General features: G+C 35.8%; 1 protein-coding gene across 6 annotated transcripts in view; it reads left to right on the top strand.

Annotated features, from left to right (window-relative positions):
* DICER1 (dicer 1, ribonuclease III) overlaps positions 1-19,246 on the top strand; it is a 64,735-nt gene that overhangs the window by 13,636 nt on the left and 31,853 nt on the right. For 3 of the 6 annotated variants that reach the window (XM_075103817.1, XM_075103816.1, XM_075103818.1), the window contains exons 2-9: positions 4,938-5,003; positions 5,898-5,998; positions 13,713-13,905; positions 14,862-15,024; positions 15,457-15,587; positions 15,698-15,832; positions 16,660-16,820; positions 18,249-18,417. In XM_075103817.1, coding sequence (XP_074959918.1) covers positions 13,762-13,905; positions 14,862-15,024; positions 15,457-15,587; positions 15,698-15,832; positions 16,660-16,820; positions 18,249-18,417 — 903 coding nt within the window. In that variant the 5' untranslated portion in view covers positions 4,938-5,003; positions 5,898-5,998; positions 13,713-13,761. The remainder of the gene's footprint in view (positions 1-4,937; positions 5,004-5,897; positions 5,999-13,712; positions 13,906-14,861; positions 15,025-15,456; positions 15,588-15,697; positions 15,833-16,659; positions 16,821-18,248; positions 18,418-19,246) is intronic. The other 3 variants (XM_075103819.1, XM_075103821.1, XM_075103822.1) reach the window with 2 other exon arrangements.

Below are 19,246 nucleotides of genomic sequence, written 5' to 3'. Positions count from 1 at the left end.
TGCCGCTTTACCTCGGATGAGAACTTCAGTTCTCCCACTGCTGCCTTTTCCCCAAGTAAATTCTTGAATATATCTGAATCAGTTTCAGTATCATGTCAGTTGTTCTTGAATGTTAACAGTGCTACAAATATACTGTGATATGAAAATACCACATGAAGCTTCTAGCTGTATACTGTTAAAATGTAATATTTATGGCTTCTCACCAGTTTTAAACCCTAATCAGTATGCAAATCGATGTCTTATTGAACGATACTGAAAAGTAAAGATTGCATTAAAATAAAGAAAAATTGTTAATTGATATGACCTGCTCAATGTAAAGAATGTAAAGGAATGATCATGTTCTATTCTAAATGCATATATTTACATGGAGGGAAATAACAGTATCTATAAAATGCTGTAGTTTTTTAATGTTATGTTCATTATATTTTGCTAGGTATGTATGATCTAAGTACCTCCTTCTGTGCTGAGGCCTAACATGTCGGTATGCTGTAAAAGCCTCTACCTTCAAGACTGCGGTTCTTTTTAGTTTGACTCAAATAGGAAGCATTAGTCACTACTATTAAGTAAAAGGTTATTTTAATTTTTATAAATAGAAAATTCAAAATACCTCTAATAATGTGAAATGCTTCATGGTGCACAAAGTTATTTTAGCATTGGTCCATTAATGCTGCAGAATGTGCTGCGCTTCTTGATATGAGATTATTAGCACACAGATGCTTGACGCTGGCCTGGTTGATTCTCAGCTCTTAAAACAAGAAAAGGTTCAGCATAAAAGCCTTTTCTGGCTATGCACAGTAAGTTGGTTAGCCAGGTATGTAGGTTAAGATACTACAGATCTCCTTTTCTAATGTCTCTTTCCATTTTGGAATTAATTCAGATCATTTTACAATCAGGCACATAGATCCTTTTGTTGCAATCATAACGTGGGAGATTCTGTTCTTCACCTCTCGTATGGGAGTCCTTACAACACTATTCCACAGAGCATTTTCATCTATGCCTTTAGACATTCTTAGGTATTCCAAGGGAAGAAAATAGTGGACCTATAGAAAAGTCTTATCAATGATTAATTTTTTTTCTTCAATAAAATGAAAGAATCAGTGAATTGTTTTGCATTTGGTGTGGGGTGTTTCTGTGTTCCCCTCCCTGTTATGTCTCTGGAGATTGGATTCTGTGGCATCTGAGCAGCTTTGAATGTCTTCTGAATTTGGGAGCAACAAGTCTATTTATACCACATGTTTTTATGAACTTAATATTGACTTCATCCCAGCTTCATATAAAAGAATATTCCAGTAGTGTGCCTGCAAGTTCTTTGCAGGGGAAGATGATGTGCAGACACGTAGTGTAACTGGTGAGAAGCCTTTCTCAGAAAGACAGATTAACAAGTACAAAGCCCAAAATGTAATTGGAGTAAATAATGTGCTAACCAGTACGTAGTACTTCTGTATTTTAAGGTTGCGTTAGGATGAGTTAGTTTGCACCGTTAATAATAAATGCATTCTTCTTTGAAAATAAGACAATTGTTTGCACACTGATTCTTGGGTGATACATAAATTGATATTATGACCAACTATAGGAGATCTGAACTCTCATTTTAGACTTGGTGGAAAATCTAGAGGGTGTCTTAAACCCCAAATATCTGCAGGTCTTACATCATACAATTAATTACTTCAGAGAAAGACTTTCATAGTGTAGGAATCAGTAATTTTGGATGTTCTGGCACAGAGATAGGAGAAAACTGTCGAACATTCATGTTTTGGGGAGCTTGACTTTTTGCCCCATGGCAAGAGAGGATTTATGTTTATGCAAATAATGGGATTCAAATCCCCACATGGGGTTATATTCAGGGGACAGCTGCTGCTTTTACTTAACATAAGCAAGAATAATTGGTGCTTTGGAACTGTACTTGCCTCACAGCTTGCCCCCAGATTGGGGAGGAGAGAAATCCTTGCCCTAATGTCTGCTTAACTGCCTTCATGTTGAAAGACACAGGTGCCTGAAAGGCTTGAACATAACCTTTAAATAAACTAAATAATCACAAGTAAATGATTTGCTACCCAGGTAAAGGACCAAATGATAAATAATTTCACAGATATGGTCAGTTATCCCTTCATGTGATATTGATATAATAATAATATAGTTACCTACATAAATGAGGATCGATAAACTTACCTGTGGTTTTTCTGTGGGTTAGTTTTCAAACAGCATCTTGAAAAAGAATTAAATATTTTGTGGAATAATTTAATTCTAATTGCTGTTAAATTTATGAACACTCTGAAACACATTTAGTATTGCTCAGATTTTTTATTTAGAGAGATGTGTCCTGAGTGTAAAATATTTTTTTTTCTGACTTCCTTGGAGAAGGCTTAGTTCCTTGGATGCTAAGAGTATTTTGTTTTGGAGTTAATCTGAGGCAGTAGGGAGCTTGTACTGTGGTTTCTGACTAACTTTATTGTTTGTACCATAATAAACCAAAGAAAAATATTTGAAATATAAGGTTGCTGGAGTAACACGTTTTCTGGTCACCCCTTCACCCCACCAGCATCCGTGACCAGCTGTAATTATAGAGAGACAGGATGCCAGCCCAGACAAGCTTCTTCCTCCCAATCATAACTGTAGTTTTTACCTTACCCCCACTGATGCTGCAGGACTTTGATTCAGGCTGGAATTAATTTGTATTTGCATGAAGATAATTCACTTCATCGTCACTCTGTTGTGAGCTTGAGAGTCCAACTGCATAGATCTTCTTGCAAGATAAGAACTTCATTTTCAAGTTAACAGTTAGAAAAATGGTTTAATTAAATATGAACATCATTATTTGGACAGAGGGAATAGTTGTTTAATTTCAAACTGTAGAAGATGTTGAAGAGCAAGAACATTGATAGTCTGTGTTTTGGATTGAGACTGTTGCCTGTAGTGTGTCAGTAGGTCTATTCTAAAATTTCAGTCTTCCTTTTTCTGACAATCTTATTTAATAACAACAATTAGTTGTCACATTAATATGATTATTTAAAAGTACTGAATTACAAAACCAGGAAATAAAAATAAAACATGTTGATAATTTCTGTATATGTTTTGATACATTTGGATACTTGGGTTTTGTATTAGCAAATGTTTAAGTAGCAAATAGCTGAGATACTTGAAGATCTTGGCTGAGATTTGCAGAGGTAACTAGTGGTCCCTTGCAGGTTGCTGGAGCACTGGAGATTTGCAGAAGTGACTGGTATGTCACCTCTTGGATGGTTCTCTTGATGTCTTTATAAGAACTGATTTTTTTTTTCATGTTGCTGCTTTATTCTTTTGAGTATTTGATATTTATGGTATGGCTAGTTAGACACTCAAAATGGCTAGTTACCCTGGAACTCTCACCTTCTATCTTTAGACAGAATACATGAATGCTGAGCTCTTAATAGAAACCTTTTTTAAATGGTGGCATTACTGTTCAATAGAAGACATTGTAGAAATCTAATTTTTAGCAATGTTGATGTAATTAAATTGTCAGTTTTGCTTTCTTCTAGCAAGATCCCCAGTTGTTGTAGAGTAAAACGAGATATATATAATTTTTTTAAAATGTGGTAAAAGGATATTGTTAGATTGGACTCCAGTGTTGTAGTTAATAAATACTGGAGGGGTTGGTTATGTTGCTGGCTGTGGTGACCCCGAGTGTGTCCATTGTTTGTCCCGGATCATTGGCGAGCTGCAGATGCCTTTGGCCCGCAGACGGGAAGGATTGGCCGCCTACTGCAACAGGCTTTTGTCTGAGTGGGTGCACCAACACCATTTAGATGCTAATGTCATATAAGCTCTCTGTTTTGTACTAGAACTTGACTGCATCTCAGGAATGTGGCCTGTCTGGTTTTATGTTGGCTACGGCCTTAAAAGGGCCTACTGTAATTCATGTCTGCCAGTCGATTAAAGCTGCAGTCTTCTGTTTTACCGCTTTGATGTGCTAAAGGAAATTGTTGGGTTTGGTGGAGAATTGCATACTTTTTTTGTTTCTCCCAGATCTTACCTGCTGATCTGTATGCTTTTTGTTTGCCATCTAAGATTAGGGAATAAAGTACATTTGCTATGTGAAGCCATATATGGCATTAGCTTTACTGACAGAGTTGAATCTTCTTTCGCTTTTCATATTTGTTGTATTGTGGGGTTAGCAAGCGCTATGTTGTTCCTTTCCGCTTTTCTTGCATACATGAAGTGAAGTATATTTCTGTCACCTCTCCAGTAAAAATACAGTGTTCTGTTAGGCTATTTTCTGGTTCAGCGGAGTACGTATTCTGGTTCATGTCTTAGAGGTGGTGAATAAGCAAATAATCTAGGCATAGCAGGGACATGTTATGAAAATTAAGTTTAGTCGCTACATCTTATCAGCATTTTGCTGTATTTTGTGCAGAAAAACGTGTGTATGGTGCAAACATGAATCTAAAAATTAGCCCTGGGAATAACATTTTTGTAGGTCTATTTTGTACATGAATGCAGTACTCATCAGGTTTTCTGTGCTGTACTCCCAACATACCCTTGTAAAATAAAATAATGACTGTTTATTTTGTTTCCTCAAAACTCATACATTCTTTAAGATACTATTCAGCACTTTTGAAAAAACACAAGCTTCTTCAGCATTTCATTAGTGTATTAAGTGAAACATGGAGAGGGAGCACAAGGGAGGAAAACTGTAAATCTAGCTGGACTCAGCTAGCAATTACTTAAACAGATAAAACAAAATATGCAAATATCTCCTCAACACTTGAAGGCTGATCTTTCAGACACTGACTGTCTGTATGCCTAGCCAAAAAAGAACATATGATAATTAGATTTTGAAGGACCTTGTGCTGTTGCTACAGAGCTAAATATTAAAATGCAAGAAAGCAGACTACCACATGGCACAATTGATTTTTATGGCAGTTCATGTTAAAATGCTCTCTTTTTATATTGCCTTTTAGGTTACCTAGGGTGAAACAAAATTACAGGCTTGGAGACTCTGGAAAAGCTCAGCATCAGCATTTGAGGTAAAAATGAACATACTGAAGTAATCTTGGGAGTGTCCTTCTTGTTAACTTTATGAAACTGAAGTCGAAATTTTCATCAAGATCCATTTTGCATTTAAGTTTTCAGTATCGATTTAAAAAAAATTGACTTCAGAATATCTTTTTAAGTCTGGGAAAACTCATACTTTAAGTGAAAATATAATGTAAATTTTTTAGAGCTTTGAGAACATTGTAGATTGGCTTAGATACAGTATTTTTGTTTTAAGTTCTAGTTTTATAGAATGGCTAATATATCTATTAAATTCTTCTGTCATGAATTACTATCTTCCCTAATTTTACTTGTATAGCTAAATTAATTGCACAGTGTTTCTACTTCTAAAAAACACATGTGTTAATGTACTTAGGGAGAAATGGCTGTTGCTTTTTCATGAGTTTACTGTATTATTTGCTGCTTCAAATTGAAATACTTCAAAGAAGTTTGGATTCTGTTTTTTTGGTGTTTAGGTCAAGTGAAATGAAAATACATGTGTAGGGAAAAATCAGTCCAATTATACAGAACATAGTAAAATGGTGTAGAACATAACACTACTGTATTTCTCACGTGAACCAGTTATTAACATTCATCACAGTAACCTGCTAGATAGGATTAGGGAAGTTTACCTCCACATTTAAACTACCAAAAATTAACTTTTAAATCACTGTCTTTTAAATTCTTGTTTCTAAATCTAAACGGAAATAATTTGTGTTCCAGATGGACTTAAATAGTTCATTTTCTGTCAGCAAGCTATCGTGTAGGGTTGACACATTTAAATGTTTATAAGCAAATTAATTGCCACAATTCACTCTGCTATTGTAGTTCCCTTTTCAAACCATTTGTATGGTTGTTCATAGGTTTTGTTGTTGTTGTTTTTTAAGAGCTGAAGCTTGCAAATTATGTGATTAATCTACAAGCTGATATCATGATGTCAAAATGCAGTTCGGGAAGCATAAACGCAGAGACTGCGGAAATTAAAACGGTAAGGCTATGCTTTGTAGTATGGGAGAAGCAGGTTTTTACTTATCACTTCACTGTATTCTCCTATTTTATATTTAAGGCTTCTTCAGGACCATAGAGTAAAGTAACCTCTGTGTGTGAGGTTATAGAAACTTACTGTGGATTTCTTTGGAAAGAATAATGGAAGTAGCTACTTTATTTTATCCATAGATGGTTAGATAGAGCAAGGGCATGGATAAAAACGTTTGTCATGAAAAATGTGCTTTGATATTTCTTATGAGGCTGAATATGATTAGAAATGTATTCTGTTTTTTAAAAGGCAGTATGTGTGTCTCAATATTTCTTGTGGATTTTATGTTGGTGAAATACAATCAATTAAAAAAGTGGGAAGAGGGAAGATACGAAGGGTTGGAATTAGAATTTAATTTATATGTTGTTCCAGATAGGAGATACAAAGTAAATGGTGGGGAAAGTAAATGGCCTTAGTTTCAACAGTATGCTTCAGTGTGAACTATGTGTTCAGCAAAAACAGGAAAAGAGGCTATCCAGTTAAAGCTATGTGGTAGAAAAATTGATAATTAGTTTGATAATGTAGCAAAGACAGAAATGTATCTAGTTTCACTGGTCCTCACCTTGCCTTGCATCTTAGCTGCCGTACACTTCACATCTTTTGCCCTCTGTTCAGGAGGTAAAAGAAGAGGAATCAGAGGAACCAGTTCTGCACCACTGATTAAGCAACTACTGTTGCACAGAGCCTTATACATGTTGTTTTAAAAAATGAAACAGTTTTTTCCAGACCCTCGCTGCATGTTTGTTTGTTAAAGGAGAAACATTCCCTTTCTAAACTTTTATTCTGAATGCCTCCTATACTGGTGTCACTATAGATATGCTAGAAAACTGATTTTTGTTTTCACTTTTTTTTCTGTACTGGTAAATGCTGTACAGCCCATGTATGTTATACTGATATATAGTGGTATTATCCTTTTGCTTTAGAGACTGTTACATTGTACGGCAGCATAAATTTGATGTGATCTGTATCTTGCTGGCTCTGTTGATAGAGTTAGCATAACTGCCACAGAAAGTGTTTATTAGGCTTTGCCTCAAATCCAGGTTTGGTCATACTGGTGACTGACCACTAGGTGAAGGATTTATGGGGTTGTGTGTTTTTCTGAGCCTGCTAAGTGTCATGTTGTACTCCATTTCTCTCCTATATACAGATGTTTAGGAGGAGTCTGCCAGGAATTCCAGCCATTAACTATACTGTATTGCTTGTAGAAATGCTTCAGAAGCAGCTCATTCAAATGTTAGAGCCTCAGTGTAATCTTGATTTAATAAGTTCTTTAATGAAACTTTTCTGAACAACAGAAAGCAGCCTGTGCTGCTTTGGTATGACTTGGTATGCTATTAGAGACTAATATTCTGCTTGTGCTGTTAGACTGGTTCAGTGTCTGAAAGATAGAACAAATAAAATCCTTCTAGTTCAGGATGAACATTCATAGTAAATATGGATGATTGTGCTAGGGAAACCAGGGAAGCCGGTTCTTATAGGAATGCTTACATTTGAGTTGTGTAAGCATTTGTGCATTCTGTTTGCCCTACTTGAAAGGGAACAGATCTGAAGTATGATTCCCTCCCCCCCCAAGAATATTGTAAGACCAAATATAAAAATTGCTGTTAGGCAATGCACGTGGTGAAGGTCTTTGAAGGATAATTGATAAGGAGTCCCTCATGTAGCTGTGTTGTATGTTAAACATAGCATAATATAAGAAATTTCTGATTTGTCTTATTGAATAATATTGTTTGACAGTACTTCCTTACTTTAGACCTTCTGGGCCAAATGATGTCGCTTAGAAACTTTTAATCTTGAGTTGGGAGCAGAAATCGCAATGTTTAATTTTCAAAATATCCTAGATATCGGCTGCTAAATGAAGGGGGAAAAACCTTGTCCCATAAAAATGAAACTCTTTTACTTGTTTCTGAGATGTTTGAGTTCTGGGTGCTTTTTCTCCGAATAAAAACAGGGTGTGTGTGTTTTGGGTTTTTTAAGTTCTCTAAAAGAACTGAAGTAATATTCACAAAATACGCCTTTGTAATGCTTTTGGACTATCATAGGAAAAGTCAAATCCTTTAAAAACCTATACTTTTACTAAAACAGGTTTAGAAATCAGAGGGTGTAGGAAACTTGTATGTTGACCTTCATTTGAGCAAAAACAATTCTTGCCATTGAATGCTTATAGGATAAGTAGAAGTCACTTCACTGCAGAATTCTGCGGTAGTTGGTGTGGAACACCCTCAGTGAATATTTCACATCTTGCAAATATTTACATTCATTTTCTACTCTATTTCAGATTTATAATATTTTATGGTTTTCTTTTTATTTGCTCCTCCGTTACCCAAGTAAGAATTTTTTGCATTAGATATTTCAGCAATTTAATGTTTCTTTTAGCATTTGAAAGTAAAACTTAATACAAAGAATGCGATATTCAGATTCTTCAGATGTTTGTGTAAGAGAATATTCAAGTAGCAAGATTCTATTAATATTTTTTGTGTAGATTGTGATTTATTTACTTAAGAGTAAGTGGATTTACCACCACTACCTGTTGAAGCTAACTTTTTTTTGCTGATGCTGAGAGTGTTTTTAGAGAATAAATCAGGCATTCCTGGACAAAAAAGAAAATGTACAGCATTAGAAATTATTTTTGTATTGCAAGGGTTATACTGGGTACAGATTTACAAACTAACATTAGAGAAGAAAGCAGGTGAAATACCCTGCATATAGCATTTTGTTGTTAATAGGAGATACTTGTAGTTTTGCGTTAACTTTGTATGAATATAACACATTATGTGTGCAAACGGTGGTAAAAACTTGAAAGATGCATCCCCCGGTCTCTAGTCTCTCCTCTGTTTACTTCAGAGTATCATTCCATAAGTATTTTAAACAATCCTTGGAGCAGGACTAGATCGAGGATGTTTTATTCCAAGTGAGTGGTAAGTGCCCTACTTGGTTTGGCTTGTATTCCTTAGTGCAGTAAACCTGGAAATTTTTTTGTGCACCAAGGGACTCCTTCAACTTGGATATAGTCCTGTGACTGAAAAACCTACACCACAGTTCCAGAATTATTGTACACTGGAAGAAATGGCTATTAAATGTTGCTGGCGCTTCATTCCCAACCTTCTGCCCTTCTGAAATGAAGGGTTTTTTAAGTGGTAGAACAAGGGGTTAGTTTTAGCTCTGCAGTTCACTGTCTGTTCGTATAAATGTGCGTTAAAGTAATGACATAAAATTGTGGATTTTGCTCTTAAAACTATCAAGATTGATGTCCCTAAAACTGGACCTTTCAGTATTATTTCAGTAGAACAAGATAAGGCTGGGCACTGTGCTGCTCTGTCTAGCTTCTTAAACCTAGTCTGAAGCTAGAGGAAGCAGGGCTTGTTTCCTGTGTTTCTCCCTCCAAATTTGGCTTCTTACAGTTCCCTGTTCTATCAATTTTCAAAACAATGTAGTGGGTAAAGATGGAACATCTTAGCACGTATCTTTGTTACTCACGCTGGCTGAGCAGGACTAGTTAGGGGTGTTTTCTGCCTCCCTGTAAGCTAGTTTCAGTTAGCTAGGTTCAGTTGACTTCTGTCCACAAATTCTGAACATGTTAGTTACATCTCAGATGTTTTCAATTTAAAACCTGTTCTTCAAGTAGATGTGTTTTCCCTTTTTATTGGTCCTGTACTGCTTTTCTTTTATTGAAGAACTTGATATTTTTCCTTGCTACTGAAATAGAGACTTAGAATGATACAATTACTTCGTTATTCTGGCTTATTCCTCTAGTAACGTTGACATTGATCTTGTCAGACCTTGTATGTCCAGTACAAAGGAAGGCCAGAACTAGGGAACTTTAGCGCAGCTGGAAGTAGCAGTGATAGTTCAGAGAGGAGAACTTTTTCTTTTTACCTGAGTTAGCACACAGCAGGAGGGAATTTAAGGTATTTCAAGTGCGTTCTGCTTCATGTAAGCATAACTCTGTTATTTTGCTAATTAATTGTGCAGTTTATCATAGCCAAATTATTTTTGTTGTTGTCAGATTGCAGGGTAATAATGGCATGGTTAGCTGTGGCAGGCAATGCTGTTTTGCATACGTGTACTTTTAAAGTTACAAATGTGCAAGTACTTCTTCCTTTGCACTTCGAAGGTTTTTTTTTGAGAATGCTTTTTGATCTTGAGATGATTGTACTTTAGGGCAGGTCTTTCATGAAGATACACAGAAACCAGAATTGTAGTTTAGAGTGTATGTTGTTTCGTAGCTCTTCAGGATCAAGCTGAAACCATGCGTAAGTATAAATCCCCTTGCTTCCTGCAGTGGGGTAGCTAACCTAGTATCACTGTCATGAAGTGCGTAGCAAAGGAGATGTGCTTACCTCTGTTAGCAACCTTCTCAAATAAGTTTGGTTTCTTTTCTTAATTCCCTCCTGGTGTTGTGATGTAGCTATTTCGTATGTTCCCAAGGTTGTACTTAGGATTTGGAAAAGAAACACGAAATAGGTGGAGCAGTAAACAAAGAGGAGACACTGCTGATCTGAAGTGATGTATAAAATAGAAGTGGCTGGGCTTAGATGCGAGAATGATTGGGGCATCAAGATGCAAGAATGATTGGGCCATCAGCCTTAGCTTTTACGACACATAAGTTTTGGGGTGTTTTTCCTGGTCCCTTCTAGCCTTGAGCAATTATGTTGGCTATGACCAGATCTCATTCTAAACAAAGCAAATATTAATTTTATTTCCACATGAGTTGCTATATGCAAGTAGAGAAACATGCTTGAGGCCATTTCAGTGAAATGTTGTAATCATGGTACTTTTGTGTTCTTAAAAGGATTTTTTTGTTTGTGTTACCAACTAACGTGATACTCATTGGCGTATAAAAAGAGCGACTAGATATATTAAAGAGGAGTTTCAGCTATATGCTTGGCGGGGGGGAAGAGGGGGAGTGAGGTGGTTGGGGATGACGCATCTTTCCCTACGTTTTCTCCCTTCTCTCCTGCTCTTATATACCGAAGCTGTCAGTTCATACAAAAGCTTCATTTATGTTAGCACTGCCTAGAGTTTCCAGGTCCTTTCTACCAGTGGCTGGGGAAGATTGTGTTTCATGTTACTGTCTCTGCCACATGACTCATTTGATCTGAGTAGCACATTCGATGTGCAAATGCTCAGTAGATGAGAATGTTAAGGATGATCATCTTTGCTATGCGTAGCTGTATACCACATGCACATCTTTACTGCTGGTTGTCTCCTGTGGCACAGAGCTTTGGAGTCCCAGTGGAGGAACAGCCAGGAAGCCACTAGTTCCAAAGAGGGATTGAACCAAAACATCTTTTAGTTGTGCCAGATTTCAATGCTCTATAAAGTTAGTAGCTGAAGTGCTAAACAGACCCTACGTGTGCTTGTATGCATTGTTTGAAATGTATAAAAACAACTTAAAAACCTACAGGAGTCTTTGTGTTATAACTGAAATGAATAATGATGTATTACTGATCTTATGTGTGTAGACTGTGTTGTTTTCTATTTGCAGCTAAATAAAGCAATATAATATTGATCCTCCTTATATATTTAGATATTCAGAAAGATTTAGACTGAAATGGTAGCTTAGGTTACTGGGCTTAAAAAGTAAGTGAGAAAAATGCATGGGTTTGGAGATGCATTCAAAAGCAACTGGAAACAAATCAGATAAAACGTTGAGAGCATTCTTTAGTATGTCTGGTGAAAATGTACATTCTTTTTTTTTTTTTTTTTGACATTCAAATACATCTTTTCTTTCCGGAGTCTTCTCACCCTCACAGTTTCTGTAAAGCTCAAATTAAAATATCAGACAAGATTCCAACAATATCAGCACAGTTCTCTTAGTAAAGAAATACTATTTTTGGCAAAGGTGGATGTACATTGATTGCTGAGCCAAAGATCAAGAATTTAGATTTACCCTCTTTCACTAAGGGTTTACTACTGAATGTTTCTCTTCAAAAGAGAAATAATCCTTTAATATGGAACAGAACAAAGTTACTTCAACTTAACCACACTGTCCTTCAGGATTCCCGCTACCCCTTTGGAAAAAAATGAGACAAAGCTTTATCTCTGACCACTTTCTATACAGGGGCATTACTTGCATGAATCTGTAAGAGGAGTGGTCATGTAATTGAATGTATTGCCTTCTCTTTATTTTACAAGATACACCCGAGATGGAAAACTAGAGAGAATCAGTTTGATCTGTTTTGTCAGATCTTCCTATTGTTATTTAAGTTAGCATATAAATCAGTGTTTAGGTATGGCCCAAATTATTATAATATTTAACTTAAAAATACGTATATACAACAAAGAGCTATAGTGTTTTATTAGTTGAAGACTATGGTAAATAAAATTTCATCTTGGTATAAAAATAAATGAATACTTTTTAAAATTTTATTGCTTTATTTGTAGTATCTCAAAGCAGTTATTTCTCATAATCATTAGTGGTTAATATTTTCTGTTAGACACCGTATCATACTTTTGTCAGGTTGTTTTTGGTTTTTTTCCATACTGCCCTTTTGCAAAACTTAACCAACTTTTCTTTTATATAGAAAAGCAATGATATTTCTATGCAATAGGGTGATAATTAGCTTTTCCTCATGTTATTTCTAACAAATTATTAGATTTGAAAGCATTTTCAATTTTACACATCAGTTTGAGATTGATGCTAAAATGAATATGGAGCATCTAGGAATTTTGAAGAAAACTAATTTGAAAATACTATTTCCTTGAATAAGGTGTGTATCTGATTTGAAGGGGGAGGAAGTATTGAAAACTTGTTAGATTTGATGCAGGATGTATGTGTTGTACTTCAGCAATATTTTTCTATATTGTCAGGCCTTAATTGGTTTCCCTGGGTGAGGCAGAAGTGATTTTGTTGTTGTATTTACTTTCATCATTCCTGACAGATAGCAAACATTAAAAAAAAAAACAACCCAGTGTTGAGGACTCAATAGCCTTAGCAGGAAAGTGTTTTCCAGGGCATAATTGTCATCAAGTTGAGAACAGTTTGTTTATCAATTAGAATATCTTTCTGGAAATTGGTAGTTAACCTGGTAAGGGTCCCTTTCTCCATTAGTCCTTATCAGAGTCATCAGCAATTGTTTATAATACTCTGCCAGTTCCTTAAGTAGATAACCTTATCAGAATCGGTTGATTTGAAGAGACAGAGGTTCTTGTGTAGTTCCCACTGATTAGAATAAAATTCCTGGGCGGTATGTGTGTATGTAAAGCTTTAACTGGTCATAGGACTTTTTGGTTGGGAGGATAAATGGAAAATGTGATACTTATTTATGACTGTGCTCTAGAAGAATCAATATTTTTCTTTCCTGAAGTAAAGCTAAAACAGCTTTATTTTATAAAATTTGTTCTTAAAGATATTCTAAATTGGATTCTGTCAGAATATAAATGGGACTTTATTCTGGAATATATGTGTGTAAATCCAAATGCCTAGAATGAACATTGCCCCGTAAAGTACAGTTCCTTTTGAATGTCTTTGGTACTTTTGATAAACATGCATCTTTATGTGAAAAAGTGCCTGTAAATTTACAATTAACGTTTTCTGCTGAAAATACTATGAGATTTAGCATTTACTGGAACTAAAATCAAGTAATGTCCTTTACTTAGAGTAAACTTTCTCTTCTTCCTTTATATTGTGTCTGTATCTCATACCATCTTTTTCTTCTCATAGTAGGCTGTGCTGGAACAAAAATGCAATGAAAGAAACACTGGATGAATGAATGAAAAGCCCTGCTTTGCAATCCCTCAGCATGGCGGGACTGCAGCTCATGACCCCTGCTTCCTCCCCAATGGGTCCATTTTTTGGACTACCATGGCAACAAGAAGCAATTCATGATAATATTTACACGCCAAGAAAATATCAGGTACTAGTGATAATACTAATACAGTGATGGGAGAAAAAAGTACAATTAAATCCATTAACTTAATAGCAAAAGAACCAGAACAGCTGGAGAATGTGCAGTGTTGCACACAGTCTAGGCATGTCTCTCTCACAGTTCCACCTGTTGGGAGTTAATTGTGTCTCTTTTTTTTTTTTTTCTTTAGCTTGGCTGTGTTCTACATTTGTAATATCCCCCATGCCCTCTTCTTAGTTTGCTCTAACGAGCAGAACAACTTTTAAGCTGAGTATTCTCTTGCTGCTCTCTGCAAAATGCTGTTAGCGACAAATACAGTAAACATTAGTGTGTATCTTGATTCTATGCATGCTGTCATGGCTCCTTCCCCCTCTGACCTTCTGTCTTCTACATGGTAAATCTGATTTTTTTGGTTCACATATTGGTCGAAGCAGCTCAGTAATGTCAGAAACCCCATGAGGGCACTCTGATTTTCATTTTGTTAAGGAAGACTGCTCCTGAGTTGTAGAATTTCACTTCTCTCTGCACTGCAGAGGTGCCTGAAAGCTAGCATTTGGTTAGTATTACTGAAAAGCTTAGATCACCTTGAGCTAATAAGATTTGCTTATTTAGCTGAAGTGATATATACAGTTAGATTTTAAAAGTTCCAGCTTCTTTCTTCACGCAATATATCTAGCAACAAAATCATCTATTAAAAAGATATAGTTAGAAAGCTACTTAAAATAGCAGCAAATTGTGTTACTCGAGGATTTTGGATTTAGAAGCTAGACTATATATAGTGTGTATTAATATTTTTTGAATTACAATGCATTGTTATGAAAGAGAGGTGTTAATTCTATGGCACTGGAAGGATTTCTAGAGATACTACTGACTTGTCTGTAGCTTATTTACCACTTGTTTTGGTTTTTTTGTCAGCTTTTTCACTGCATTGCTACAAGTTAAGGACATTATTTTTTTAAACCTAGGTTGAACTGCTTGAAGCAGCTTTGGATCATAATACAATAGTCTGCTTAAACACTGGCTCAGGGAAGACTTTTATTGCAGTACTACTCACTAAAGAGCTGTCCTATCAGATCAGGGGAGATTTCAACAAAAATGGGAAAAGAACTGTGTTCTTGGTCAACTCAGGTAAGGGGAAAAGTATACCAAGTTCCTCAACATGCTGCTAATATTTCCATGGAATATTCTTTAATAAAAGTTGTGTGAAGGAAAAGTTGGGAGAAACTTTTGCATAAAATCTTCAACAACAAAGATGCTAAACTGATTAAAGAATGTGATTAACTTTCATCTTTGGCTTTTAATCCATATAATACAACCTGTTTATCTCTAACATCTTCCGTTCCCTGCTTTAAAATTAGATACTGATTCTGAAGTGCAGCTTAGTTAACCACTGTTTCTTTGCTGTGGTTTTACATGGAGGAAGTTGATGTATATACCTGGTTTAACATTATTCTAAGCTATGTTATGAAACAAGGTCCTAGGTAGGATGACACACATCTTGAAAATTAATGTATAAAAAGACCTTTATGTGATTGAGATTTTAAAATATTTTTTCTTAAGCAAATCAAGTTGCTCAACAAGTGTCAGCTGTCAGGACACATTCAGATCTTAAAGTGGGAGAGTATTCAAGTTTAGAGACAACTGAATCATGGACAAAAGAGAAGTGGAGTCAGGAATTCTCTAAGCATCAGGTAATGTATTAAGTATCAACTCTAAATGTAAGCAGAGCCTACAGTAAGTTAAGCTTGATGAGAAGCTTGCGCTTTTCTTACATTGATACCTTTTTTTTTTGCCAACCTAGGTTCTGGTTATGACATGTCATGTTGCTTTGACTGTTTTGAGAAATGAGTATCTATCCCTGTCAAATATTAATCTTCTGGTGTTTGATGAGTGCCATCTTGCAATCCAGGATCACCCATACCGTGAAATTATGAAGGTGGGTTTCCATTACATGAATGTCTTAATACTTGGTTGAGAAGTCATCGTCAGGTGGGAGGGCTGGAGAAGTGGGAACCGTTGAAAGCAGCTTTTGCTACCAAGGGAAAATACCAGTGGGACCATATTAGCATGTTCTGGGACTGTGAAATTACTGTAATGAATTAAGACTTCAGTGATATTATGAGATAGAAAAATAGTGTCTTTATGGTGTTTTACAGTGGGGATTAAAGAAAAATCTGTCATTAACAGAAGAGAAGCTGTATTTATGGAATTAGGGGAATTTTATAAATTCATTGATTTTAAAATATTTTAATTTGGGAAATGGATGAACTAATCAGTTTTTATTCTTTTAAAATACTGATTTCTGAAGATATTTTAGGGCTCTTTTAGGATATTCTTGGCTCCAAGTGGTATTTGGCTTATAGAATATGAGATTTGGAGAGACATCTATTATATATGTTTCTCTCTTTAAGTTTAACTGGAGCATGTGTCTTTTTTTAATGATACTTTTCACATGGTGTGGGGGTATGATATGTGTATTGTAAAAGTGGCAAGAATATTCTGTGCAATGCTAACTGTTTGTCTTTATTTTCCCACATTGTAAATATTTACCTTTAAAGATTATTGCTGTTAAATGTTATTCAATTTCTAGTTTAACTTCAGTCAATAGAACAGAAAATACTCATTCAATGTTTGGTTCATTTTCCAATGCCTGCTATTGAAATACTAGTTTCTAGCTAAGCATCTAAGTTTGCACTCTGCTAGCTTGATGGTAGATTTGCTGGGTAACTGTCCTAAGGTATTTCATTCTCTTTTACCTCACAGATCTGTGAGGATTATCCATCATGTCCTCGAATCTTGGGTTTAACAGCTTCTATTTTAAATGGGAAATGTGATCCTGCTGAGTTAGAAGAGAAGATCCAGAAACTGGAGAAAATTTTAAAGAGCAATGCTGAAACTGCAACTGATTTGGTGGTCTTAGACAGGTATGTGGTACAATTATGGCTGTTAAATTGATGCCTGCGTTTTCATTTGGGTAGAGGAATAAACCAGTAGAAATATTTCCTCTTCTAAATCTTAGAAAAGTTTGTATGTGATGCCATTGCTTCAGTTTGGGATGGGGAGGGAATGTTAAATTACTTTTTGAGTAACCAGTGTACATCTTTCCTTAAAGTTAAGCACAAAGGGTGATTGGCCTTTGATAATCAGAAATTTTCTGTAGCTGTTAAAAAGGCAAAACAGATAAGACCCAACAAAACAACTAAAAAAGCCCCCAAAAAACCTAACCAGCTAAAACTCCTAACCAACCACCAAAAAAACCACAACACCAAAAACAACAAAAAAACCCCCACAACCCAACCCGACAACAACCTAGAAAATTCACATTCCACAACACCTTTCTGAACTTGTGAAGTGTCTTACGTTTGGAGAGTTAACTGGTTCATGTTCAGTGTATGCCATAATGTTGCTGTTAAATTTAGAAACATGTTGCAATGTCCACAGTACAAGATGTTGTTAATGCCAGAAGAGATGCATGATTCCCCCCCCCCCCCATGAGTAGCCTGGATGTAGAGGCCGATGAAACAGGGAGATAAGAGGAAGTAGTAAAAGCTATGTAAATTGCAGAGCAAGTGGGTGTTTTCCTCTATGTTCTTACAGAATGTGAAATCCTGTCATTTTTAAATAAAGGTGGTGATAATGTGATGACTTGTTGCAGAGGAAAATTAGTGTGAAATGATTCATATGTAGCATGTTTTCTTGCACTAGATGTTCTGTGTTGTATGAACTGAGTTTCAGACAAAGTCAAAAGATGGTTATTTCATGTTCTGGAACAGGTGTGTTTTTAAATGCATTTTTCTGAAGTTGGGTGAACCGTTTGCTTTTAAAAATTTCTCCCTCAGCTCTGCCATTCAGGAACAGTATTACTTTACTTGTGTAAGCGTATATACAGACCTAAACTTACATTATGTGGATTGTATTTGTTTGGCGTATCAAAAGAGTACACTTTGGAAAAGCAAAAGTGAAGATGATGGTCAAGTAAATTAAATTTGTTTTACCTTAAATTTTCCAATATTTGAAATGAAGATAGTGATATTCACCTCCTTTTTGGGGAGTGTGTTAGAAAAGTATGTAAGTATTTTAGAACGAAGTAGTTCTACTGAGCTACTGTGGTGGAGGTTTGGGGAATTCTGTTTTTTTGTTGTTGGTGGTTTTTGGGGTTTTTTTGTTTTTTTTTTTTTTTTTACTTTAAAGTATTTAACTGTGTAACTACTCATTACTAATTCATGGTGGGTAAAGAAATGCACTTGAAGACCCTTCATGTTGCTGCTGTTATTTGCTGTATAACCTTAACAGGCTGAAACAGCTCTGACTTTAAGAAGCTGTGTTTAACTTGATCTTTGCCCTCAATTAAGATATACTTCTCAGCCATGTGAGATTGTTGTAGACTGTGGACCATATACTGACAAAAGTGGGTTGTATGGAAGATTATTAAAGGAATTGGATGAAGCACTTACTTTTCTAAATGACTGCAACATATCTGTACATTCAAAAGAAAGAGATTCTACATCAGTTTCTAAGCAGGTAAGGACATGAAGCTATGTGAAAAACCTGGGGAATAAAAGTCTTACTGTTTTGTTTTTTTTTTTTTTTGTCCTGTAAGTTACATTACTGAAACTTTCTAAGCTAGCCAGCCTCGAATGTCTGAGCACAGAGACTTCTGATTTTTGTACTCGCTAATAGTGCAAGTATTTTCGTAAATGGGTGGGGCTTGAATGTCAACCATTGATTAGAACTTCATCTGATTAGAGAATCTTGTATTCAAATTTGCTTAAGACAGTAAAACAATTCTGCACCCTGATGTTGTGCAGTTAATTCTGAAGTCAAGAATTTTACATCTTCTTGATCTCCCATGGCCTTTGAATAATCCAGTACAGAAGAGGAAGTAATACCTCAGGAAGTATTTGGAAAAACTGTACCCAGGTGTAATAAAAGATGATAAAGTAAGAATTCAGGGAAAAATTCCAGCTGCATATCTACAATTTCTGCAATTTGTCTTAAAGCAATATTGGACTAGTGCCACACCTTGCTGGAATGGAATTTGAATCTCAAGTTTGCCCCAACCTTTCTGTGTGTTTGCCCCTCTGTTGTCATGTGAGATGGCAGAGTAGAGTCCAGAAGGCATGGTGTATTGAGCAGGGACCTGTCACACCTGGGGTCCTGGGCCCAGGCAGCTTTTTTCCCCTCTTGGGCTTTGTGGTTTGGAATTGCTTGCTGAGGTACAACAATGCAGTATCAAAGGGTCTGTTGAACAAGAAGTCAGTAATGAGTCACATTTCTATAATAGTCCATGAGGAAGTTGGAGAACATATTTCTGTCTTCAGCCCAAAGTATTCCAGTTCCCTTTAACATT

This window comes from Phalacrocorax aristotelis, chromosome 9 (assembly GCF_949628215.1).
Source record: "Phalacrocorax aristotelis chromosome 9, bGulAri2.1, whole genome shotgun sequence".
Taxonomy (NCBI): Eukaryota; Metazoa; Chordata; class Aves; order Suliformes; family Phalacrocoracidae; genus Phalacrocorax; species Phalacrocorax aristotelis.
The sequence above is the reverse complement of the archived record's forward strand: the minus strand, read 5'-3'. Positions and strand labels throughout refer to the sequence as shown.